Source organism: Arachis hypogaea, chromosome 10, assembly GCF_003086295.3.
Source record: "Arachis hypogaea cultivar Tifrunner chromosome 10, arahy.Tifrunner.gnm2.J5K5, whole genome shotgun sequence".
Taxonomy (NCBI): Eukaryota; Viridiplantae; Streptophyta; class Magnoliopsida; order Fabales; family Fabaceae; genus Arachis; species Arachis hypogaea.
This window is the reverse complement of record NC_092045.1, coordinates 7,100,368-7,126,277: the sequence shown is the minus strand read 5'-3', so window position 1 is coordinate 7,126,277 and position 25,910 is coordinate 7,100,368. Positions and strand designations below refer to the sequence as shown.

Genomic DNA, 25,910 nt, shown 5'->3' with positions numbered 1-25,910 from the left:
ACGGAGATTGCACAGAGTTTGCGACGTGCCAGGTTAGTGTGATCCTTCCCTTACCTTTTTAAATGTGTGTTGTCATTTTCAATAATTCTTATATGCTTTGGCATGTACATTGTGTGTGTGGTCCAAGAAGAAGAGAAATAATAAACAGTGTGACTGTGGGATAATAATTTTCTAAAAATCTAAGCATTATTTTGGTTTTTGGTGTAGGTCTAGAAGGTCAACCACAAGAGATTTCTTTGTCACAGAATTCCCCACAATCAGAAGAGGTAAAGTTATCCTATATAACTTTAAAGCTAGTTACTTTAACTTCATAAATTTTCTAAGACATCATAAAAAATTCTTTGTAGGTCCAGCATGCTACAAATTCCAGCAACATTCAAGAAGGTCCATATGATGTAGCCTTCACAACTCAATCCAATCCAACCTGAAGGTTAAAGAACCCTATTGTCAGCCCCCACCTCCAACAATCCAGTATGTGCACTTCAATCAAGTACCTACAACAGATCAATCTAACCCAACTGCTAATATGCCAAGTTTCATGCCCACACCCCCACCAACACCAAGGCTAACACTATGGTTCAAATCTCAACCAGGACAAGGTCCAGCTCTGAGGTCCCATACTTCGGCAAATCCTACTTATGGCCCAATATCTCCTCCAACAAATCCAACAAGTGGAGATGGTGCAATATCAGCAGAAACAACAGTTGCTGCAAGCTCGAAAACTGCTTCAAGGCATTTCAAATTTGTGCCCACTTCCGGCTTCAGGCGCCCAGGACTTAGGCCACCTAAGAAGACATGAAATTAGACCATCTTTCGTTGCTAATTTGTATCTTGGCTACAAACCTTTAGGACAGATGTTTTGGTTCAAAAACTACTATATTTTGCTACTTAATACTACTGATTTTAGGTTTAGAGCTTTTGGTTGAGATCCCTATATTTTGGTTATCTGACTCAAGGCCATGTTGCTGCCCATATTTTGAATGGACATATTATGTGTTAAGTTATTTCAACAACTGAATTGCTCCTTTATTATCAATATATGAACATGCATCTTTCTTTGAGTTTAGATACTTACTGCTACACATCTATTGCTTAGCTAGCATGCATATTTGTTAAGTTTATTTCATGACATATATGCTATTATTTATCAATAAAAGGATGAAATTTAACATATTCATTGTCATAGTTCAAATTTTACAAATTCACCACGATATTTCTTATTTCATTCATCATCAAAAGTGTTGTTCAAAATTCAACTCTAGAAAATAACAAAATTCAGCTATCAAAATCCTACACACTTGCTCTGAACAAGCTTGCAATTACAACCCCACCAAAAAATGCTAACAAATTAAACCCATACCTAATACATCTACTTTCACCCATTTTCAATCTACACTTATCTAACTGATCTTTCAAGCCAATAAATCTTTCCTTCAACTCATTAACTTTGTTATCCACCACATAACCATGGCCTTCCAATCGATTATGCTTCTGCTTTGATGCCCCAACTGAGACTGCCTTGTTAGCATCCTCACCACATAAAGAAACATAATCATCTAACCATGCAAAGAAGTTGCAATACCATTTTTCAGTCTACAAAAATGTTTAACATTTGTTAGCATCTATGGAATAGAAATTGAAAACAAAAAATTAGCTAAACCCTAAACAACTACCTTGAAGTATGGGCAGCGAAAGAATAATTTGTCTGGATTATTCACCGTCCCTGACATGAACAAAATTGCATGAGAACCACAATAACAAATTGGGGGCAACCTATTTCTTCTTCTTCGGAGCTCCAACACTCCCACTAGAATTCAAGCTCCAGCCTGAATCGTCTCCACTTCGTCGATTTGATGATGAACAACGCTCTCCACTACCAATCATGGTCTCCTAGGGTTTGTATTTGGGTTGGGAGAAGAGTGAGAGATTAGCTGCATGGAATCACTTTCAAACCATTCTATTTCAGTGAAGACCAAAAACGATGTAGTTTTTGGTTTCTAAAGCGGGACAGATCGACCCCTGTCCATTCCCTAATGGAACATGGAGTGAAACCAAAAAAAGACATAGTTTTAGGTTTCTAAAGTGGGATAGATCGATCCCTGTCCATTTTCTAATGGCCAACGTAAACTTAACAAAGTGTTAACCTCCACATCAACAATGTTAACTGACACGTAAAATTTTTGTCTATTTTGATAAGGACTGATGACGGAAGAACCGCGACGTCTCATGAAAGTATAGGACAGAGACCGATTTGTCCTTTTTTTTTTGGACAAAAGTCACAATATCCATAAAAAAAAGGATAAGGACCGAATTGGGTGTTCACTCCAAATTAAATGACTAAAATAAATTATTATAGAGTTAAGTTCTAAGTACCATTTTAAATCATTAAAATTTGAAGATTTTAATTGAGATAAATATGGAATTTGAGAGGCCAAATTAAATTTTTATTACAAAAACATAATTACATTATTTTTAAGTATATCCTTAGTAAATAGGATTATTTCAAAACAACATCAAGTTTTGAGTAATTCAAAGAAAATTTAAATAAAATAAAATTTAATAAAATTTGGAACATTAACCGTTCACATGAAAATACTATACTAATATTGTAATTACAATAATTGAAAGAGATGTCAGAAAGTAAATACTTTTTATTAATATTAGTTAATATTTTAGATATTTTATTTTTATATTATTAAAATTTATGCTTTAAGATTTAAAATTTTGAATTAGTACAAAAATAGCTCTTGGTTATTGATCAAGTATTAAAAAAAATAATAGATTTTATTAATAATGTGATATTGCTCTTAATTGAAAATACCATTATCGTACTTTTCTCTTTAGATTTTCAACGATAATAGTGTCACTAGACTTTGGTTTAGTTGTACCTCACCATCTAGATCCATTTTCTGAATCGTAGAACATCTAGCGATAGAAAAACATTAAGGGATTGAGTGGTTTAAATCAAATTACTTTTTTTCGCTATGCATTTTCACGAAGAACCTGATTTCATTTCATCACAAATATTCTCCTTCACAAACACCTCAAAAATGCCACTAGATAAGGATGTGGCTCATTTCAACTAATCAACGTTCTTACTAAATTCAACCACTTCATGAAATCTCCTTTCTCACAACCACTCCAAAACTCACCCATGCATTCTCTACTATATAATACCAAGGTTTTGTATTCAATTGCACTTAACAAAAAAGGACTCTTTACTAAATAGAAGAAGTAGCAAAATCTACATCTGAAATACTTGGAAACAAGATGTTGATAAGATCATTATTTACAGCTTCAATGGCAATGTTAATTACCATTGCTCAATGGGAAGTGATTGATGTATCCGCAATTGACCCGATTGCAGCCACAGGAAAAGAAGCAATGATTGAGTTGTACATGCATGACATTCAAGGAGGAAGCAGCCTAACAGCTAGGCCGGTTACCGGCTTGCTGGGCAACATTTACAGCGGGCAAGTGCCTTTTGCGATGCCAATAGGATTCAACATCCCGCAAGGTCAGACTGCTGTCCCTAATGCCAATGGTGCTCTTCCAACTGTCAACGGAGTATTCGGGATCCCACTTGGAACCGGCTTGGCTGGTACGAGCTTTGCAGGAGACTCAGGCAACAATAACAACCAGAATAATGCCCAGTTGCAGTTAGGACCTGATGGTTTGGGACTTGGTTTCGGCACAATCACTGTAATTGATGATGTTTTAACGGCTCAACCAGAGCTGGGGTCACAAATAGTTGGGAAAGCTCAAGGAGTGTACGTGGCGAGTTCGGCAGATGGGAGTAGACAGATGATGACATTTACCGCCTTGTTCGAAGGAGGGGAGTATGGAGACAGCCTTAACTTCTATGGCCTGTACAAGATAGGGAGCGCCATGTCGCAGTTATCAGTGATCGGGGGCACAAGGAAGTTCAAGAACGCAAGCGGTTTTGCAGAGCTCAGAGCTCTTATCCCCCCAGGACAGGTTTCCACTGATGGAGCAGAGACATTGCTAAGGATCACTGTCCATTTGAACTACTAAAACTATGATGTCAAGAATATAAGAACAACTGGGTGCTGTTTGATTGTAGATGACTGAGATTGGTCTTGTATTTTGTCAGTTTGTTGCAGAATGTATCAGAAATCTTCATTGTTTTCTTTTCTTCTTTTTCAATTTGGCAACCTGTGACTTGGAAAGAACATAGTCACAATAATCAACATAGTTACAATCTAGGTACAATTAAATTACAAAACAAAACAGGAAAACATAACACACAAAATCAGTAAAGAACCAGAGCTAATCACTAATCAGTAAAGAAGTAGAGTTAATCACAAGACATTCATTAATCAATAAAATCACAACACACAAAACCATAACTAATCACAGAAACAGAGCACAAAAAGGTAAAAAAAAATGAAGAACCGAACAAGTGAAGAACAAGTGATCAAGACATTCACTGACCTTCGAAGATGACGCCGACAGACCCTTGATTGACGGAAGATGCCGACCTGACGATAGCGAGAAGATGAAGATGACGGCGAGAAGATGAAGAGAGCAGGGGATGCACCGAGAGCTCACGGAAGAAGGGAGCAGGGGTTGGAGGCTTAAGGGCAGTGGCTACATGGACAAACGGTGACCGAGCTCGACGGATGGATGGTGACAGTGGATCGACGGACCGGTGGTGGCAGCAGCTACGGTTAGAGAAGGGGGAATGATATGGTTCAAAGTTCTGCAGCTTGAGAGAGCAGTGGTTACACAGACGGACGGTGGCAGTCGCTCGATGGACAGGCGGCGGCAGTGGCTCGAAGAGAGGCTAGGGTTGGAGAAGGGGGATTTAGAGTCCTGCACTTCTGGTGGAAGCTGAGAGGAATGAGAGTGAGAGTGAGAGTGAGAGTGAGAGACATTAGGCGCGGTAAGCCAAATTTGCCCAAAACGACAACGTTTTCTTCAAACTTACCGGAAAGTTCTCTGTTTTCTTCTGATTTTCCAGCCTTTTACCACATTAAATTAAGCCAAACTTCAGCATTTTATTTATAGATTATTAAAGAATAATACCTCAAATAGGTCCCCAAGAAATTTACTATCCGACAGTTTTGTCCTCCACAAAATTTAACTAAGATTTCGACCCTGAGGTTCTTAAATATCCCCCAGATACATCCCAAAATCGTTTGATCCAGTTAAAGTGGTGACGTGTCAGGTTAACTGTGACATGTCATTTTTAGGACATTTTGGTCCCCATTCACGCTGGACAAAACAACGTCGTATTGGAACCAGGGACAAAACGACATCATTTCGGGGAGGACAAATTCGTCCCTACTTAGACAGAGAATGCAAACAGCGCCGTTTTCATGATGAGAACCTATTTGCCTTATAATAATATTTTAGGGGACCTATTTGACCTATAATTTGTGATGTTAAAAGAAGCTATATTTACTTCAACGCAAACCTTAAAAACACATTGACATTGATTTGTTCATTTATCAAAATGGTAATATAAACCTGAGAACCCAAACATGTTAACCACACAAATATTTTGCTTCAATAGCAACCCAAACCAAATAAGCAGTATAGTTTTTTTTTTGGTGACTGAAATAAATTAAACAAAGAAAAACAAAAAAAATAAAACAAGGAACTGCTTAAATAGAGGGACAGTCCCGTTTAAGACTACTCTTAAACTCCTCCCAAGGTGAAAGAAGCTCCACATGCGAAAGTTGTAACTTCATCGCCATCTTTGCCATAGTATCTGCCACCGTGTTTGCATCTCTCATAATCAAACGAAAGTCAACACGCCAATTCCAATGCATGATATCTCTTATTTTGAGCACCAGTGGATCAATAAACCCAAAACCATCTTGAGTAACAAGATTAAATGCTTCCACACAATCTGTCTCACAAATAACATCTCGTTGACCCACATCCCAAGCTAAGAGATATCCTCTCCAAATAGCAAACAATTCTCCTTGAAGAATACTATTACTCTCAATCATTCCCAAACACCCCCTTTGCCAGCTCCCATTACAATCTCTAATAACACAAGCAAAACCAACACTATCACCCGAACCAAAATAACTAGCATCACAATTAATCTTAAAAGTACCAATGGATGGGGGATTCCAAAAACCATTTAGAGTAGAGGGAAGGGACATACGTTGTAATTCAAAAATATTTCTAAGCTCCTTTTCTGAAGTTAATGCCAGACAAATGACTTTTTCCGGAGGCCAAGTTTCATGGGGATTAAAGATGTCGTTATTCCTTGCTCGCCATATCCACCAAAGTCCCGAAAAGAACTTGAACGGGTGCTCTCTGCTATGATACAAGAACCAGTTCTTCAAATCCAAAGGATGACAAGGAATATCCAACCTTTGCCAGACAAGCTGAGCTTTTGGACAATCCCGAATACAATGTATAACCGATTCCTGGCTAGAAAGACATCTTGGACACATATCCGATGACGACATCCCTCTTCTAAAGCGAAAACTTGCAGTAGGAAGAGCCTCCTTAAGACACAACCAAGCCAAAAATTTATGCTTTTCCGGAACAAGCTGACGCCAAAGCCAAAGCCAATTCTCCCTCTCCTCCCAACCAAACAGCTGCTTACACAACCACAAGTAACCATTGCGTGAGTCATAGACTTTGGCAGCAGACCCACTCCAATACCAACCCACTTCCGGACCTGCTTGTTCATCTGGATTGTAAGAGAGAATATTATCTTTCAGATTTTGAGATAAAGGAGAATAAAGAGTATCCAAATGCCACCTACCAACCGACCAAATATCCTGTATCCGGAGATTCGAATCAGAAATGTGGACATAATCCATCTCATTAGATAACCGTCCTTTTCTCCTCCAGCTAGAAAACCAAAAATTCTGGTTCAAATCTCCAATACACCAAGCAAACCCATCCTTCAACACTTTCCAAGCCTTGCAAAGACACCTCCAAATGGGAGAGTCCTTGTTCTTAGGATAACTAAAACAGTCATATAGAGATGATCGGTATTTGGCATCCAATAATTGGACCCATAGCTTGTTTGGCTGCTGGAAAAAAGTCCAAACTAGCTTCCCAAGAAGAGCAATATTTACACAATAAGGATCTCTAATCCCCAAACCTCCATATTTTTTTGGAGTAACCAGTACCTTACACAATAAGCAGTATAGTTTGAATTCAAGCAATGACACTTTATCAAATAATACAAAATTTAGAATTCAAATTTAAAAAGGAGAGGTTTTTAGCATCATTCTTCCATCAGTGGAGCATCCTCTTTTTCTCATATCATGATTACATAGAATTTTCATTATGTTCCTTTGATGAGGAGGATAGTCTTAATATTCTTAGCTAGTTGTAGAGTGCTTTTACTTTATTGTTGTCTATCTCTTTCTATAATAGAAAAGAGAAAATATTGATATCAAGTGAGGAACCAATAAAAGCCATGGAAGGATAAAGGCAAGAGAGATATATTTGAAAAGGCCATAATAAATTTATGTTTCTTTGTAATTTGTTTGGTAGTTTGAGCATAGAAATTGAGCTCATACAATCAAATTTATTTAGGGGGTTCAAGCTTAGAGAAAGGCTTTATACTTTCGAATAGGTCTAGGCTCGAGTAGAAGCTTACACTTGTTTTTTCAACTCAAACTCAGAAGGAAGATTCTTATAGTTTAGGGTAAATGAACTAGGACAGAGAGTAATGGCAGCTTTGTCGGTCAATTAGGTATAACTTTCTTGGATTTTGCATTCATTAGAAACTAAGGAGTAAGATTAAAATAGTTTTGGAGAAAGGAACTAGGGAATAGAGTCTTGGTAGTTTTCTACTGGTGAATTTGGGTATAATTTCATTGAAATTGGTGTATATAATCAGTTTTGATTTAATAAAAAATTCTACCATAATTTATAATTTTTTAGTAAAGACTGGATGCAGACCTTATTATCTTTCGACGTTAAACCAAGATATATGATTGTGTAATCTTCTTTATGTTTCCTCTATTTTGTTAGCCTTATGCACATTATGCGAGGAAACAGAAAAATCTCCTGCATAATTATATTTTAAAGGTTAAAAGGGGAAAAAGTCTTAAAGCTACTTTAATTCAACCCCTCTTCTCATGGTTTAACTGACTGATATCAAGAACTCACGTTCAAGGAATCAAGCTTAACATGTTGTAAAAATCTATAGCCAACATAGTCTCCTATACACTAACCCAAATATAGTCCAATGGAAATAACTACTTATATTAAGAGGAGATAATAAGGTTATTTGTTCAATATACTAATAGTTTCAGAGGACGATTCAGAAGATAATTGAAGAAAAGAATATCAAGATAAATGCCAAAATAATCAACATGATGCATTGCACCAAAAACTTTGAAAAGGTCCAGGTCTCGAGATGCAAAACTGCCAGAAAAATGTGGGACAAGCTTCAACCCATACATAAAGTAACAAACAAATCCGATAAACTAGACCTAACATGTTTATGGGAGAATACGAGCTATTCTTCATAAAAGAAGAAGAAAACATATGATATGTTTGAAAGATTCTCCATAATCATTAACAAGCTAGACGGAAAAGAATTTCCCATGAGAAGAATTGGTGAGAACAATTATCTAAATAATTATTTACATGTTTCCAAAAAGATTGGATCCAATTATTAATTCATTCGCAAAATGCACAAGAGCGTCTGTTATGTATAAAGAAAATGTTCTTTTTGTTATTATTTGTCAAATTAATACTACGTTTTTGAAAGATTATAGTGTTAAAGCATAAGAAAAAGAATAACTTATTTTCACTGACTAGTTTTTTTTTGTTGGACCCGCTAACCTGGTCTAATTTTCTTCGTCTAAGGAAACTGGTGAGGACAAAGAATTCCAGAGACTGGGTGGTTTTCTGGACAAGACTTAATTGTCAGAATAAAGATGAAAATTAAGCCATAGTCAAATTAAATTATACAATGATACATCATTTCATTTTTCATCAGCTAATCAACCAAAATTTCACTTTGGAAGAAAAGAAACACACTACTCAAAAAACTTGTCTGATGTTGATATTGATCCTTGAAGTTTGAATGTATTTTAAGAAACAAAGATCATCTTCATGTGAAAGTTGTGCCTGAAGATGGTCTATTTCAGCATTTTTTTCATCTGTGAATATCCGTGGAACACCTGCAACACATCAAAATCAAACTGATTTCCAACTTCTTTGAGTCCAGAACTTCAAATGATCATAGGAATTCATCTTTCATGTTATTTTTTCTAAGGGTATGTTTGGTTTGAAAGTGAAAATAAGTGGAAATTCTCATGGATACGCTTTCCGTATAATTCTACTCGAGAATATTTTCACCACATTTTTACACAAAGCAAACACACTCTTAAGTATGTTTTTGCAATAAAACTTACCATGAAAGCATTCCCTTGCTTCTCCGGCCATGAGTACAACATCACCACTTCTAAGAAACATTGCCAAGGGAGGATCCTCTCTAGTTTTTCCACCCAAAAGAAATATAGCTTTGCAGCCCAAACTATGGCAACAAGATAATAAACTAATTATGATCCAAGAACAAGTTCGATCCTTCTGTTGGGTTTTCTAAAGCTAAAATTCGAAAAAGAAGCAGGTATATAATACCTTAAGCTAACTATAGGCTTGCTCCAGTCTGCTTCCATGTCATCAAGGTGGCCACCCAGTGTGTCACCTGAAGTAAATATGGTATCAACTATTTTAAAATCTATTATAAAGCTTTACTACCCGCAGCCCGAGGAGTTATCATACATTGAGATCTAATATAAATTAAGTTTTGCTATAAGCATACCTAAACCAAAGTAATTCACTATTGCACCTTCAGGCTGGAATTCAACACCAGCAGGCATTGCAGGTTTAGCCAATTCTTTGGCCAGATCACACAGAGCTTCAGGGATTTTGTTATGTGGGAGAGATACATCATAGTTCCGCTGCACACAAAATAACCACTGGATGATTTTCCTGGACATAAGATGTGATGTGCACAAGTTGAAATTATAACTCCCAAAAAAGACTCATTACAAATTCAGGTGATGCAGCCATAAGAAACATAGCCTACATAGTTTGACAACTAAGTAACTCGTTAGAACAGCTTCTACTGGCAACTCAAATATAATATTATTTTAAGCAAACTTACACCAAAAAAGAATTGAGGCACTGTCAGTAACTCGCAAGCTAGTCTTCACAACCAATTATCTTTTCTCATTCACAACCAGAAAATCAATTCCTTGGTAGTTAAAAACCTATGTAAGCTAAGAAGCAGATCAACCATGGCCATTTATCATATAACTATTTCTCAAAATCAAAATCAAAATATTACATTACACTTACTAGGTATGAATATATAGTATTCCAAGCCCAAAATAAGTTAGCACATCAATTCCCATAACTAAGAATATAGCTGTTCTGGAGAGACATGCAGCTGTGAAACACTTACATACTCGTATACGTTTTATTGGTAATTTGTGAAACAAAACGTACCCTGGACCAATTGAATTGTAGGCCAAGGGTGCTCCATCTCAGCTTCCGCAGCAAAGCAGAAGCAGAAACAGATTTTCCCTTCCTTATGAGCTCTTCCTTTTCTGTTACGAACTTCCACCTCTTACCATCTTGAAAACCGCAATCAGGACCTAGCTCAGGTGAACCAACGGGAGAGTACTCTTCTACCAGAACCTTCCCTTCTTTTGCTTCATCAAATAGATTGTGTATAGGACCATAGATCGCATTGTGATTCGTTCTATTAGGTGGCTGTGGGAAATCAATCAAACTCTCCCTTATCAAACTGCATTGTTTCTCTATGCTCAACGCCCCAGGAATAAAATAAAAACCTACAAAACACAACAATCACTACCGCATTCTGTTTAGCTCATTGCTTAGTTCTTACTTACACAAGTCATCGAGTTAGTTACAAATGCACACACGATTATTCCCTACATTTCAAAATACATATAACTTTGCACAGATTGATACGTCCATAATCAATGTATTCAGAACTTTAGATGCAAGTTGAATCTATACATTGATTTTCTTTAATGTATACGGAAGGAGTAGTTTACTTGGACTACGGCATTTATAATTTTCCAATTGAACACACATTATGCTAAGATGATTGGTTTGTTGGATGGTTAGTTAGTTAGTTATTTGAGTCACCAAGTTAGTAACAAATTCTGATGCAAGAAGTTTTCAAGTTAGTTACGCACAACCAACCCAAAAAAAAAAAAAAAAATTGATGAATGAATACCTGGGCGATTTTGCAAGGAGAACACAGGGGAGCTGAACTTGTCGTGAATGACGTTAACAAACGGAGGAAGCTCGCCGTTTCGATCGTGGCATTCTAAAATTGAACGGAAGTCAAGAACTTCCGTCAAGTCCACCGGTTTGGGTTTTTTCTTCCTGCGCCAAGAGAGGAAAACGTTCCAGTGATCAACACAACAGTGTAACCAACACTGCAACTAACTAATTGCGTTCAACAAACACACAAAAGAAAAATAAAATAAAATAAGATAATTAAGTTACTTTTTGTTCTTGGAAGCATTGGTATCGTAGTAGAGCTTGTAATTCTTCTCCGCTCTTCTGAAAGCGGTTCGCTCCGAATCTTCCCTGTTACTCTCGGATCCATACATCGGCGGAAAAAAAAAAGGATCCTAATTGCGAGAAATTGTTAGTGTTAGGGTTCTGAACGTAAAGCGAAATTTACAGAAAAATTAAAAAGACAAAAAGTAAGGTAATCACTGTTATTTAACTAGATGTGAAAAGCCAATAATACCCTTGAAATTTTCCATTATTCCATAGTGCCGGTGAACTTGACAAGGGCATTCTCGACCATACATTTTGGTTCTTATCATTTATCACAAAAATCCTGGTCTCCTTTTTTTTTTCCCAAGGCAAACGGGAAGATAGGCAAGTATAAATTGGAACTGAAGGAAGAAACAAAGGAACAGATATAATAACAGAAAGAGAAAATGGCGTGCAGGTTTATGCTTCGTTCAGCTTTACTTGTGGAACCTTACCAATTGGAACATCTTCGTGGTTTCAATTCCAAGAACAGAGGAACTTTGCGATTCAGAACCGTTAGGGCTCAACGGTTTCACAGAGGAAGAACTCTTTGTTGCTCTCACAACGAAACGTCGTCGTCTTCGTCTCAGGACGATCAGGGTCCGCCTCAAGAAGCTGTTCTAAAAGCCATTTCAGGTAATCTCTCTATTTCTTTTTTCTTTCCTTTTAATTTTCTTTTTCTCTAAAATTTTAATTTATTGTTTTAAAATAAAAGTTGAAATTAAACTTTTGTGTTTGGTTTTGGTTGTAGAGGTGTCGAAGACAGAAGGGAGGGTTGGTCAAACTACGAACATGGTTATTGGAGGCACTGTGACTGATGATTCTACGAATGAGTGGCTCACTTTGGACCAGAAGGTACAAAAAATGGATTTTTTTTTTTGTGTATTTCATAGCTTGTTGTGTTCATCATCATGCAAAAACCGTGTGTCAGTTGGGTTTGTAGTTTGCAAATTGTGGTATGATGCAGTAGCGAAAAGAGATATTTTTTTTTTTGTTCCAGTACCATAACTAATGGTTTGAGACTGAATAATTATGTAACTCAACGTGATTAAACTTGTTAGAGTTTCAGAATGTTTGTGTTGTGGGTGATGATGTGCTGCGGCGCAGGTGAACTCGTACCCAACTGTTCGAGGATTTACTGCAATAGGAACCGGAGGGGAGGACTTCGTGCAATCAATGGTTGTTGCCGTGGAATCTGTAATCCAACAGCCCATTCCTGAGGTAAGCAGCACTGTATTTCTCAAAATTTGGAGGTTAAAAAAAAATTCTGATTGATGCACTAATTTATGAAGTTTTATTCATCAATTTATCTTCAATTTTTTAAACCTTTTGCTTCAATTTACTTGTGTAACTTGATGTATTCTTGAACTGTGTATTATTGGTGGAGAACATAGTTTTATTTTCGTTCTTATAAATTGTCATTACAAGGTGAATGATACCTTCTGTTAGATCATCAGCTGAAAGAAATAAATTCCCCGAAAAGAAAAAAAAAATTGAAAAAAAAAATCACAATGCCCACAATGCAGTAAATTGTCAGTCCTACTTGTGTTCAGTGCTGTGAGATTTTGCTAGCTAGCGCTGTATTAATGCTATATAATACACTCCTTCGCTTTCTTAGTAGATAATCAACATGTTTACTAGTAAATTTAGAAGTCCAGTGAATGATGTTTGATTTGCATAGTTTTGATAGTGGTTGTTCTAACCCTATATAATTTTTTTTCTCTCGTTGTATTTATACTTACCAAACAAGATAAGACAATTTTATTTTATCTTTGTCTCCATACTTGTCACTTGAAGAACTATGGGAGAACATTACCATATAAACTAGCTATCATGAATAAAGAACCAAGGCCTCAACCAAGGGGGAAAAAAGGCCCCAACCATAAAATGTGAAAGCCAGTTATTGGGAGAACACATTAGGAGGCTTTGATACCAATTTATAAGAACCACACTGTAAGAGTTAGATATTCGTTGCAGAGCTCCACTAGATTCCCGTAATCCTGGCATCCCACCACACTTCCGTTCTTGTTGACTTGTTGGCTTTGAATTATAAATGTATAATAAGGAGCAGCAGCGGAACAGATCCAGAAGTCACACAAAGTTGTGGGATGCAGCAGAAGTTATTGAATTGTATCATCAAAGATATATCATTTTCTAAGTAAAATTTGAGAATGCCTTCATTGTTCTCTTATAGTGAAAAGAGCAATGCTTTTTTTAATCCTTTTTCTTTGTTATTAGGAAAGTATTATAAAAGCAAATAACAACTAATCTAATAATTAACTAATATGCATTTTTAAGAATAAATATATTAAGTTTTATTTTTGTTAAACCCCAAAAAGTTTACTTGACTTTTTATCTCTTCTTTATTTCTGAATTATCATCAAGTATATTGATTCTTATTGTTTTAAAAGTAAATGACATATGGAGAAGTATAAACAAAACTAAACAAAGAATACGTAAGTGTTTAGTGCCACAAACCAGAATACCTTGGTCAGAGCTCAACATCTTTATGGGGACATCTGTGAAAATACTTAAAGTTTGGGAAGAGAAGGATTCAAACAATAGTGCTGTAGTGCTCTTTCTATGGGATTGAAGCCTCAACCACTAGGCTACCTCGGTTTTTGTTAAGCAAGATTGCCCATTATCTATATATATGGTTGTTCATAATTCTGTAGATCCTTCCCAGATAGATAAGGAGGGTCTTGCTGAATTGTTGGTGCAATGGAAGGTTTCCTTCTGTTGTGATGATTTTTGGGAAATTTCGGAGAAGCTGCTGCAACATTTCCCAGACTGTCACCTTGAGCAGAAGGTGAAAGCTGTGGGAGTGGGAGGGAGTAATGGTAGAGGGGTATATTTTTTCATGTCTCTGTAAGGAAAGGCATCAATAGGAATAGCTGGATGAATAGCTTTGGCCCACGTTAGACATGTAGCTGTTTGTTACTTGAGTTGAGGTTGAGAAAGTTAGTTCGTTGTGTAGGAGTTCTATAGATAGCAAGAGAAAAAATGTTGAATGTGTCATTTGGTTGTACCTCAGAATTGCAGAAAACTTGGAGGATCTTTTGAATATTCCCCTGGGTTGCATTGTGGATTGTATTCTGTCTGGTTTATCAAACACATTGGCATAGCAACCCTAATAATAATCCACACATTTTTTGACTCTCTAATTTTCCATCTTCCAAATTAATGTCTGAGGTTCTGCTGTCTCAAGATAAGCAAATTTATAAGCTAGCCTTGAATTCTTTTACAGCTTACTTGTATTTCAAATTAACTGGGACTAGATTACCGATGGATGATTATTTGTGACCTGCTATGTTTAAAATACGTAATACAGTAATATTCTGAGAATTAGATCTTTGAAAAAATAAAGTTGATAATGTGATATTGTGTCACTGGTTTGTGGTGTGCTTGCGATGAATTTGCTTGCTTTTTATATAAACATAAGTCCCTGCAAAATGGACTGACTCTTGAGGTGTTTACAGCATAAATGTGTAGCGTATTGTACCTTAAGCATTTGCATATGATTTACTTCAAGGCTTTCACTACATCAGTAGTCTAGAAGATTTCATGATTTAACTGTGAAATGTCATCAATGCATTACATGCACGATTTCACTTGTGGTTGAGGCTCACCTCAAGAATTTCAACATATTTGTGACAGGGACGAGTGAAGCAGAAGTTATCTGCTAGGGGCAAATATGTATCCGTAAATATTGGGCCTATCCAAGTTGTTTCTAGTGAACAGGTATATCCCCTTTATACGTAAGTCTTTTTGAATTAAACTTTCTAAATTATTTTAACTCGGGGATTCCTTCTTAATTGTTTCTCCATACTAACAATCAAGTAAATCTTTGATTGCCACTGAGGCTTTAGCCAGTGGTATCAAACTCAAGCCGCAATTGGATTTCCACCTACCCCAATCCCAGTACCCAGTTTCCGATTCCCGTTATCACAGATGTCCGAGTTTGCAGTTGCGAGTTGGGATCTTCGAAATAAAGGGATGGAAGAAAATGAATTGACAAGTGAAATCCATTTTACTCTTCAAGTCATTCCCTTCTCTCGAAGATCCTGACTCGCAGACATACCCAGCACAATGCCCAACAAATCCCTATCCCTTTAAAAAATGAAAAAAGAGAGGGAAAAACCTTGATCTGTTTGTTGCATTTTCAGGTCCAAGCTGTATATAATGCCATGAGGAGAGATGACAGAATGAAATATTTTTTATAAGCTGTCATATTCTGTATATAATGCAATGTTTTCAAGGGATGTATGGCGCCTGGCCTGCTTCCTACCACATGGCTGATTTTGTTAGTAGATCCATGGTATCATTGTAATCAGATGTAAATCATGATGAAAATTGGATCTCTTGTGCATTTTTCTGGATCTGTAACTTAGTATATGATGATTTGTTAACCATTAGTCATAAGATAAAAAATATTATGAGACATTTGTTTCATTTTCTAGTCTTGATTGCTGCTTCTTTGCAAACTAGTTGGGTTTTTTTATTAATGAATTGTTTACCTCATAATATGAAAACTATTAGTAGTGTCAGTGATATATGAAAAAATTCAGACTCAATGAGGTGTCAGTGTCTACTTTTAGTAGTGTGAGCCGCCGACGGCATTGTTCTTACTATCTTTACTGTGACCAGTGGCTACTACTAGTAGAAACGTTAGTGTAAATTGAAAACTATTTAACATTTGTAAAATTTACTTTTATTTGGCTTAAATAGATGTAGGAATTTGCTAATAAGTGTGTTGTTTAGAGTTTTCTTTTTTTAAATAAAGTTTGTATTGGAAATTTAAATATTTGGAGATTTTAATGTATTCATTGTATATTTAATGAAGAAAAAATTTTGGAAGTTTCTAAAATAATTTTAGCATGCATTCTTAAGGCATTTGTCAGTATTTTTTTTTTTATTATTAAACTAACATAAGCAAATTTTACAAGTGTCCAAAATTTATAGATATTTAAGGGTTAAACATTTAAGATTTTTATTTTATTTAATTACCTTTGTATCATATTATTAGTTTTCGCTTTTTCAAATTATAACTTGTAAATAGTAATGGTATATAAATATTAGAAATCAGTTATCAATCATTTATGGTATAAGAACATGTAGGGTTTGAAGCAAGTCAAGTCAGTTCATAGGCTAACTTAAACTTGATTTGTTAATAGTTCGATAAACTGAATTCGTGAGCTGGTGAGTCAAGTTTGAACTTAGAATTGAGCTCATAAATTAAATGAGTCGAACTTGAGTATAGATAAGTTTAGTTCATTAGCTCGTAAGCTGACTCGATTTTATATATATATACTTTTAATATAATATATATGCATATGAAATAGTAATATATAATTATATATATTATTGATCTTAATTATTTAAAATTTTATATTTATTTTTTATATATAATTTTGATGTAGGACATAAATAAAAAATATAATTTATTAATATAGAATTATAGATTATGTTCCTATTATTTGAGGCAGCTCGTAAGCTTGAGTCAGCTCGTGAGCTTTCGGCGAGTTGAGCTTGAGTTTAAAAAATATGCTCGATTGTTAATAAGTCAAATCATGAGCCAAGCTCAATTTTATTGAGTCGAGCTTGAACTTGGTCTAACTTAACTCAGCTCGACTCACTTCTAGCCCTAAGAACATGGTAATGGATTCATATTCTCAACAATTAATTTATAATCAAATTTTATAAATAATATAACCAAACTTGATTCACATTTATAATTATAATCCAAATAAAATACCTACATGAAATGGTCTAATAACTAGTTCATTAATTCACTTGAACAAATATAATATAAAAAACAAAAAAAAATATGAATAAAAATATCAAAAAAAAATATATAAAAGCAACAATCAAACAACAATAAGTATTTTTCTCATCATTATTATTATTATTATTATTATTATTATTATTATTATTATTATTATTATTATTATTATTATGTCTAGAAACGTATCTCACTGAGAATTATCAAGTGATTTTTTTTCAATTATTTTTATCAACTTATAATAATAATAATTTTTTTAACATAATAAGTAGAACAATTCTATCAATTCAGCAAAAAACACTTCTATAGATGTATGTATAAAGATACAATTTAAGCCATGGTCCAATACGATACATGGTCTAAAATTATTAACCCAATCTCTTTAGAATCAAAGAGGCCCAACCATGTGAGTTATGATAGGAGCATGGATTTATCCGAGATATTTAGGACACGGGTTCTATGATCCGTGTCCGACCCGACTTGCATAACAAGTAAGACCTTATCAGACACTATTTCATATATAAACCCACAGCTCATCCACAACTATAACGTGGGGGAACTCTCTGAAAATTAGGAAAAATTTTGTCCAATACTATAAGTAGAGAAACATAAGAATGGTGGCCAAATCATGACCTCCCTATATGAATATCCCATCAAACTCAAACTATTTCTTAATCCTAATTCATTTAAGTCTGCCTATAATTCTTGCTAACTTAAGCATCATAGTCCTTTATAGATATCTCCCACCATCATTCAAAGTTCACACGAAGCCATATTCTAGCTACTTTGCCCAATCTCCTACTTCTTTTCCAAGCCCAATCCACTCACAATCTATTTCAAGTATGCCTCCGTCCCCATTTATTCGAGGGGCAGGTCTTCGTCCCGTGGAGATTTTGTGGGTCCTTGTTAGCCTTTTCATTGCAGATAATCCCGGCGGATATTTGCAGGTGCGGATTTTTTTTCCGTCTCTAAATTCCCCTCCAATACGTTGTGTATGTATGAATATTATTCATATCATGGTTTTGAAGTTTCCTGAACTAAGAATTAAACATATGCGAATTGAAGTGAATTTAAGATTAATCATGATGGTCATTTGCCAACTTTCAATTATTTTAGACAATACTCATTACTCCATAAGAAGTCTCGAGCTCGAAAATGTATGATGTAACATGTTCCTGCATGGTAGGCCTCAGATGGTGTATAAACTCATCCTGTCCAAGGTTGGGCTTGCCTTCGCTTGATATGGATGAGGTATGCGTCGACTTTAAGAGGAATGGTGGCGGTGGGCACCTGCAAAGGTACTCCGATACTCAAGTTAGCAAGAGTAGAAAATGAGTATAATATAATTTAGAGTGAATAGCGTACCTTTTACGTAGTTAAGACTTTGTATTTATAGAATGTTACTCTTCATATTGGTTGAGATCTTTTCCTGATCTTTCGATAACCAACCTTAGTCTGTTTCTGAGTGGGTTGTTAAGGGCAAGATTTTCTCTAACTCATGATAGCAAGGTGAACTATGGTTGGAAATGTTCTTGGCTGGATTGGATAGGGCTGCGGAGCAAGCTAAGTTTATTGCTCCTGTTGTTGATTTTGTCATTATGGACCCGTGCAGAATTCTTCTTAACGGAGGACTTGTAGATGATGATATAGAATAGGAGGGTGGAGATGAGGATATGGCTACTCTATAATAGTTTATTTGTTTTAAGAATTATATATTTTGTTTGAACAATATGGTATGGTCATGTTTTGCTGATGATGAACTGACTACCCAACTTTAAAGAATGAACTTGTTTAACTTATATATTGTGCTTTTATGTTGCTTTGATATGTGTATGTTTATGTGATCATGGTAGGATTGATTAGGGATGATGATTGAACATTGTGAAATGGATAATTGAGTAAATATTGCTGGATTGTAATTTGTGAATTGAGGATTGTTTTGATGGGACCAAGAGCTATGTCTTAAGTGACGTTAGGATTGATGAACAGAGATAGCATAATTTGTGCTATTTGTGATTTGCATAATAACCGTTTTATACATCGGTTAGTGATTTTGAATTTGAATAATTGTAGCGAAGTATCACTTGCATTAGTTGTATTTGGGTTTGAGTAACCGATTTTAATGGTCGGTTATTAGAGATAATAGAAGGTGATAGATAGCTTGGCCTTTTAAATGTTTGAAAACTGGAATATAAATCAGTTTTGATTAGTTAATTAAGTCATTTGTTGTGGTTTGAATATTGTTACTAATCGATCACTGGACTAGTAGATGTCTTTAGATATTTATTTAGATTGTGGAGAATATTTGTTTGTGGATAGTATCTAAAATTGCCAATCAAATAATAAAGAAGAACTAGTTTAGTAAAAGTTGCGGTTTGCTTGAGAATTGAATTACAATTCGGTGAAGAACACTGAGTTTGAATTATGGATTAGGATATCCCTTGGGTAAGCTTGAGCAGTTGGCTTAAAATCGATTGATGGATTATTCATTTTTTGGGATTTGACCATTCGAATTGTAAGTTTATTTTGGTATAGAAAAAATCGATTACGGATAACTCAGCAACATGAGCATTTTATAAGGAAGTATATCTCAAGAAAGGGTATGGTGGATTGAATTATATGTATGTGGTTCTTGAATATTTGTGGACAGAATGATTAATTTTGATTGATTGTGTATTGGATGATTTATAAATCAATTGGAGATAGTGATAAATAAGAGTAATAGAAAAAACTGAAAGTAAAAGAGTAAAGATATTTCATTAATGAAAAAGAGCATATCACCATGTTTCAACTTATGAACTTAGCTATGATACATCTTTAAAGAAAAGATATTCCCTGTACTCATTAGGGTACTATCGCAAAATGTATGCATTTTGTCTGATGAGCTTTGAATGTTGTGTTGTAGTTCCGTGCTATAGCTATTTTCTTAGCCCGTGTGATGTATCTCGTATGTCCTTGAACTTATTTCATCCTCTGTATAGGTTAGTCTTATATATCTTATTTGGAGTTGAGTTCTGTTAGGAGGTTGAAACTTTTTGAGTTATAGTCTACATGGCGATACTGTTGCTGAGGTTGCTTTGGTGGGTTTGTTGTAAAGTGTATGCTATAGCACTGCCTAGCTTCCCTCTAGTCGGCATGTACTGTTATAACTGTGTTATCTTATATAGAAGACTTGATACAGAAATGTATAGTAGAAATAGTACACTAGATGCATTTAAAGAAGGTCTACCTTATTAGAAGATATGTTATATTGAAATTTGAAATAAAAGATTGACATGAGTAAGCTAGATTACGCGTACATATTGTTTTATCGTGATAAAAATGAGTTATTAATGTAATATGTTGAGGTTATTTTTCTTTTATTTTTCTTCCAAGTTAATTTAAATTTTTCCTCTTTGTATTGAATATTGTAAATACGGATTTTGAATTTGTTTGTTAAACCGAAAGCTAAACCCTCTTATTCCAAGAGAGAATAAAAAAAATACAAATAGAATAGCGTGAACTAGCATTGAGGAATCAAAATGTAGTTGAAGAACAAAATAGTAATTAGTAGCAATAACAACATAAATAACGAGAGAAATTCATTGTAACTTGACTTAAATTGTTTGGATCATATGTAATTTTATTCTTGATTATATATCAAAAATAATAAAATCAACTTCGTTATTTGATCAAATGTAATGACCCAATTTCTGACAGGTCCGGATCACTGTCAGTCATTAGGTGTCACTTTTCAATAATTCTATAAAACTCTAGACTCGATAATATTTACTACATATGAGCCTTTCGTACTAACGGAATTGCGTATGTTAGCTTATTTTTATCATATGCTTTTCTCAATAAACCCGTTAGCAGCAACCAAAAACATCATCAGAGATATACAATATAAAATAAATACCAAACTAACAACAAAATTAAATTGGCAACAAGATTACAGAAAACTCTCATGCATATATACATCTCAAGTTAGTTCACACAAACTTGACATACTTATATATATATATATATATATATATATATATATATACACGTATATACAATTGACAACTTCCTAAATACCTAGTTCATATAGAAAACTCCTAAACTGGTACCCGAATTAACAAAAGAAAAGAAAATATTAAGTCCTATCCCTAAAAGATGCTACAAAGGTGAGGGAAAGCAACATCTAAGGAACAAAGACCATCTATCCTACATTCTTTCCACCTTCGGGGCACAAGTCAGCAAACATCGTCTCAAGACTAGTCTTGAGCATCTCTTGTAGAGTCTGAAAATACATGCTCCTCTGGTACCTCTCTGAATAGAACTCCAGTGACGACAGTCAAGTCGAAATCCTCCATTTGTGGGTAAAAGAGAAAAGGAAGGAGTGAGAACCTATATGGTTCCCAATAAGGTGACATCATGAAAACGCATTTCTCTTGTGAAACCTAGAGTTCTGGATCTATCGTAACAACTCGCTTGCTAAGTCTCTCGGCTACTTCCGTATTGCGGGCTCTGACATAACTCTTTCTTGGCATCTTCCTTTGGGGTTAATGCCACTCTTTATGCTATTCTCTATGACTGTTATTCCTAGTTTTACTATCTTATTCTAAGCTTTGGAGAAATTTTAAATCATATAATTTTAAAAATACAGACAAGAATCAGAAAATAGAAAATTAACAAGAAGTAGATAGCATATAACAGAAATAATGAACAGTAAACAATCACAATCAAATGCGCAAATAATTTATGATGCATGCCTATTCCTAGTGCAGGCCATGAGCTCATGCATCGGTTGTCTGAATATGGTTTCTTTACTGTGTCAGTCAGGCACATTGGTATCATCATGGGCGAACCCATGTCAGTTAAGATACCTTAGCATTACGGTTACCCATGTCAGTTAGGCCAAATCCGTTGCTCACATTTCTCTGTGCATCACAATGAGAAACAGGTTATCAATTAGGCGAACATTCCCGCATTAGCAACCTTAGGCTATCAGTCAGGCAGGCACTTCGGCATTTGAGGTTTGCGCAAAGGCCCAGTCAAACAAACAATTCTCAATTATCTTTTTCATTCAGGCCATCAGTTAGGTGGACATTCCCGCATTAGCAACCTTAGGCTATCAGTCAGACGGGCACTTTCTCATTAGCGATTTGGCACACAGGCCCAGTCAAACAATTAATTCTCATAAATAATTATCCGTTTACAATTATCTCATTCATTCATGGTTTCTTATTTTCTCTCTTTCATCATGCCTCTGCATCACCTTATAAATACACATACCTCCGCATCACCACATAACTAAGCATACCTCCACATTACTATATTACTAAACATACATCCGCATCACCTTTTAACTTTAAACCTTTCTAGGGACAAATTACATTCTTACTCATTTTTCTGACTTGTCTAGCCTATTACCTTCTTGGCAACCAGTCTTCTATTTAATAATTGATATAACAAACGGACTCAGATTTATGCAAACTTGATGTCCACGCATTTGTATCTAACTTAAGTTTCATTTGGTTCAAGTTTCAGAGCAGTCTTATTTCCAAAATAAAATTTATGCATATTCTGTTTTGAGAGGTTTCTATTAGGTTAATCGATGAACTGGTTAACTTCCAAAGTGCATAACTAATTTTCTAGAATAGCCATGGCTCTTAAACTTAAACTGAATGAAGTAGATACCATAGGATTTCATTTGGTTTTGGTTTCATCACAAAAGCTTTTCTGCATTAGGAGATATTCAACACGGAAGTCACTGCTCTAAGTTTGTAAATCCCGTTTAGCCATTAGTGAGCAGTAAACTGTTAAAGACTTTTAATTCATAACTTCTAAAATCCTAAACTTTTGAGTGAATAAACTATACATCATAAGGGTTCTATCGAAACTGGTTGCACTCAATTTGAAGTTTAAGATCAATACCAGTAACTTAAACAAGTTTCAGAATTGCATGTCATTAAAATATTGAACCTTCCATTTTGTAAATTGTGTATTTAATTCTATAAAAATGGGATTACCCCAAAACTTGGGTTGTTTAAACCGATACGGCGGTTTAAAAATGGTAATCTTATGGTTTAATTATTAAACAGTTTTCTTTTTTCTCTTTGGCAATTTGGCCAAACTTTCAAGGAAGCTATCTTCAATCTAAATTCATGAAGCCACTAGAAAGATTATCTAGAAGAAAAATAAAGAACCAAAATACCTAGCTTAATTAAAATCTAACCAAACTAAAACTGAACCGATTTTTCTTTAACCAAACACTCTTTCTAGATTAGCTACTTAACCACAATTAACCACTCTCTCTTTTCTCTTCTTGCTGGCTGAACCTCCTCCATATATTAGCCAAGAATGATGAATCATTAGAAAGCAATTAATGAAGGAACACATGTAATTAGACAAGTGTGTCTTCCCTTGATTATTGTCACTGAACCACACCTCTTTTTGACCACCCAACCCTTTATCATAAGATCATTCTTCATATAAGCCATGCTAGTATTAAGTGTGAACAAAAAAAGAAGAAGAAATGAGAAGAGAGTTAGAGAAAGAGAGGAGTCTGAGAGTTAGAGTGAACCGAGGAAGAGAAGGGAGTTCTTCCAATCTTCACCACCACTTCCACATGATTCCTCAAGCCTCTAGCTACACACCTTCATGGAGATGATCAAGATAATTAAGGAGAGCAAGAGAAAGTGAAGAAAGGGCTGGCCAAATTTTGAAGTAAAGTTGACCGAAGGAGGAAGAGAAAGCCAGAATCGATTCCGTGAGAAAGGGTGAACTCCATCGAGGTAGGGGTTAGGCTAGTGTAATTGTATGTTTGTGTTTATATGAATAATGTTTGCTGATGATGTAATGAGTAATTGCTGCTACTTACGACGTTGGATTATGTATGATAATAATGAAGATGATTAATGTGCTAGCATGCAGAATTTTATGATAATGGTGTGCTCTTGAATGAACATATAATGTATGAATGATTAAATTGACAAGAGCTCAGCTCTTAGGGCTTTAAGACTAAGTTGATTAAGTCTAGACAAGTGAAATAAAGATAGATTATGATTAAGAGATGATGAGAGTCTTAGGAAATCGAAATGGTTCGTTAGAATCTAAGCCAAATTCTGCCGATATAGTTACTGAAATTAGGCAGTGACTTGCACGAATATTTGGGCAAAATCTAGCCATTCAAAAATCTTGTAATAATTCCCTGGTAATCCTTGATGAGGGTAGATAATCTTCTCAAAATCTCAGAATATTCTGATGAATAGGTTGGAAGATAAAAATGTTTGAAAGTAAATAGTTTCTGTTGAAAGATTTGCTTTTGAATTAATCCAGTAGAAACTTCCAACCTACACAAAAGCAAATCTTCCAACATAAACTATTTACTTTCAAACATTTTTATCTTTCAACCTATTCATCAGAATATTCTAAAATTTTGAAAGGATTATCTACCCTCATCAAAGATTACCAGGGAATTATTACAAGATTTTTGAATGGCTAGATTTTGCCCAAAAATTCATGCAAGTCGCTGCCTAATTTCAGTAACTATATCGGCAGAATTTGGCTTAGGTTCTAACTAACCATTTTAATTTCCTAAGCTTCTCATCATCTCTTAATCATAATATATCTTTATTTCACTTGTTTAGACTTACTCAACTTAGTCTTAAAGCCGCAAGAGCTCAGCTCTTGTCAATTTATTCATTCATACATTATATGTTCATTCAAGAGCACACCATTATCATAAAATTTTGCATGCTAGCACATCAATCATCTTCATCAATATCATACATAATCCAACATCATAGCTAGAAGCAATTACTCATTACATCATCAACAAACATCATTCACATAAACACCAACATACAATTACACTAGCCTAACCCCTACCTCGATGGAGTTCACCCTTTCTCACGGAATCGGTTCTAGCTTTCTCTTCCTCCTTCGGTCAATTTTACTTTAAACTTTGGCCAGCCCTTTCTTCACTTTCCCTTGCTTTCCTTTCTTAGCATGATCATCTCCATGAAGGTGTGTAGCTAGAGGCTTGAGGAATCATGTGGAAGTGGTGGTAAAGATTGGAAGAACTCCCTTCTTTTCTTCGGTTCACTCTAACTCTCAGACTCCTCTCTTTCTCTAACTCCCTTCTCATTTCTTCTTTTTTTTTGTTCACACTTAATACTAGCATGGCTTATATAAAGAATGATCTAATGATAAAGGGTTGGATGGTCAAAAAGAGGTGTGGTTCGGTGACAATAATCAAGGGAAGGCACACTTGTCTAATTGCATGTGTTCCTTCATTAATTGCTTTCTAATGAGTCATCATTCTTGGATAATATGTGGGGGAGGTTCAGCCAGCAAGAAGAGAAGAGAGAGTGGTTAATTGTGGTTAAGTGGCTAATCTAGAGAGAGTGATTTGGTTGAAAAAAATCGGTTCGGTTTAAGTTCGATTAGATTTTAATTAAGCTAGGTATTTTGGTTCTTTATTTTTCTTCTATATAATCTTTCTAGTGGCTTCATGAATTTAGATTGAAGATATCTTCCTTGAAGGTTTGGCCAAATTGCCAAAGAGAGAAAAGAAAACGGTTCAATAATTAAACTGTAAGATTACCATTTT

At 35.1% G+C, this 25,910-nt stretch overlaps 3 protein-coding genes across 3 annotated transcripts; 2 read left to right on the top strand and 1 right to left on the bottom strand.

Moving 5' to 3' along the window:
• Positions 1-2,995: 2,995 nt before the first annotated feature.
• Positions 2,996-4,151, top strand: LOC112714998 (dirigent protein 16-like). The gene has a single exon (XM_025766723.3). It carries the CDS (start codon positions 3,271-3,273, stop codon positions 4,033-4,035), a length of 765 nt encoding a protein of 254 aa, XP_025622508.1. The 5' UTR covers positions 2,996-3,270; the 3' UTR covers positions 4,036-4,151.
• A 4,729-nt stretch (positions 4,152-8,880) lies between these two features.
• LOC112714997 (DNA N(6)-methyladenine demethylase ALKBH1A) lies at positions 8,881-11,655 on the bottom strand. The gene is made up of 7 exons (XM_025766722.3): positions 11,509-11,655; positions 11,234-11,385; positions 10,474-10,820; positions 9,785-9,923; positions 9,601-9,667; positions 9,375-9,496; positions 8,881-9,140 (listed from the first exon to the last, which is right to left on the bottom strand). The coding sequence occupies exons 1-7, from the start codon at positions 11,613-11,615 to the stop codon at positions 9,001-9,003; spliced, it is 1,074 nt and encodes a 357-aa protein (XP_025622507.1). The 5' UTR covers positions 11,616-11,655; the 3' UTR covers positions 8,881-9,000.
• Positions 11,618-15,999, top strand: LOC112714996 (uncharacterized). Its single transcript, XM_025766721.2, has 5 exons — positions 11,618-12,183; positions 12,299-12,402; positions 12,655-12,768; positions 15,205-15,288; positions 15,714-15,999. The coding sequence occupies exons 1-5, from the start codon at positions 11,955-11,957 to the stop codon at positions 15,768-15,770; spliced, it is 588 nt and encodes a 195-aa protein (XP_025622506.1). The 5' UTR covers positions 11,618-11,954; the 3' UTR covers positions 15,771-15,999.
• Positions 16,000-25,910: the final 9,911 nt, after the last annotated feature.

Bases quoted from the DNA above. Each gene is read 5' to 3' on its own strand.
- LOC112714998 (XM_025766723.3), top strand. From the start codon at position 3,271: ATGTTGATAAGATCATTATTTACAGCTTCAATGGCAATGTTAATTACC.
- LOC112714997 (XM_025766722.3), bottom strand. From the start codon at position 11,615: ATGTATGGATCCGAGAGTAACAGGGAAGATTCGGAGCGAACCGCTTTC. The intron at 10,821-11,233 runs GTATTCATTCAT...TGTGTTTTGTAG, and splicing joins CTCCTTGCAAAATCGCCCAG to GTTTTTATTTTATTCCTGGG. The intron at 9,497-9,600 runs GTATTATATACC...TTGTTGCCATAG, and splicing joins AAGCCTATAGTTAGCTTAAG to TTTGGGCTGCAAAGCTATAT.
- LOC112714996 (XM_025766721.2), top strand. From the start codon at position 11,955: ATGGCGTGCAGGTTTATGCTTCGTTCAGCTTTACTTGTGGAACCTTAC. The intron at 12,403-12,654 runs GTACAAAAAATG...GCTGCGGCGCAG, and splicing joins GGCTCACTTTGGACCAGAAG to GTGAACTCGTACCCAACTGT. The intron at 15,289-15,713 runs GTATATCCCCTT...TTGCATTTTCAG, and splicing joins AAGTTGTTTCTAGTGAACAG to GTCCAAGCTGTATATAATGC.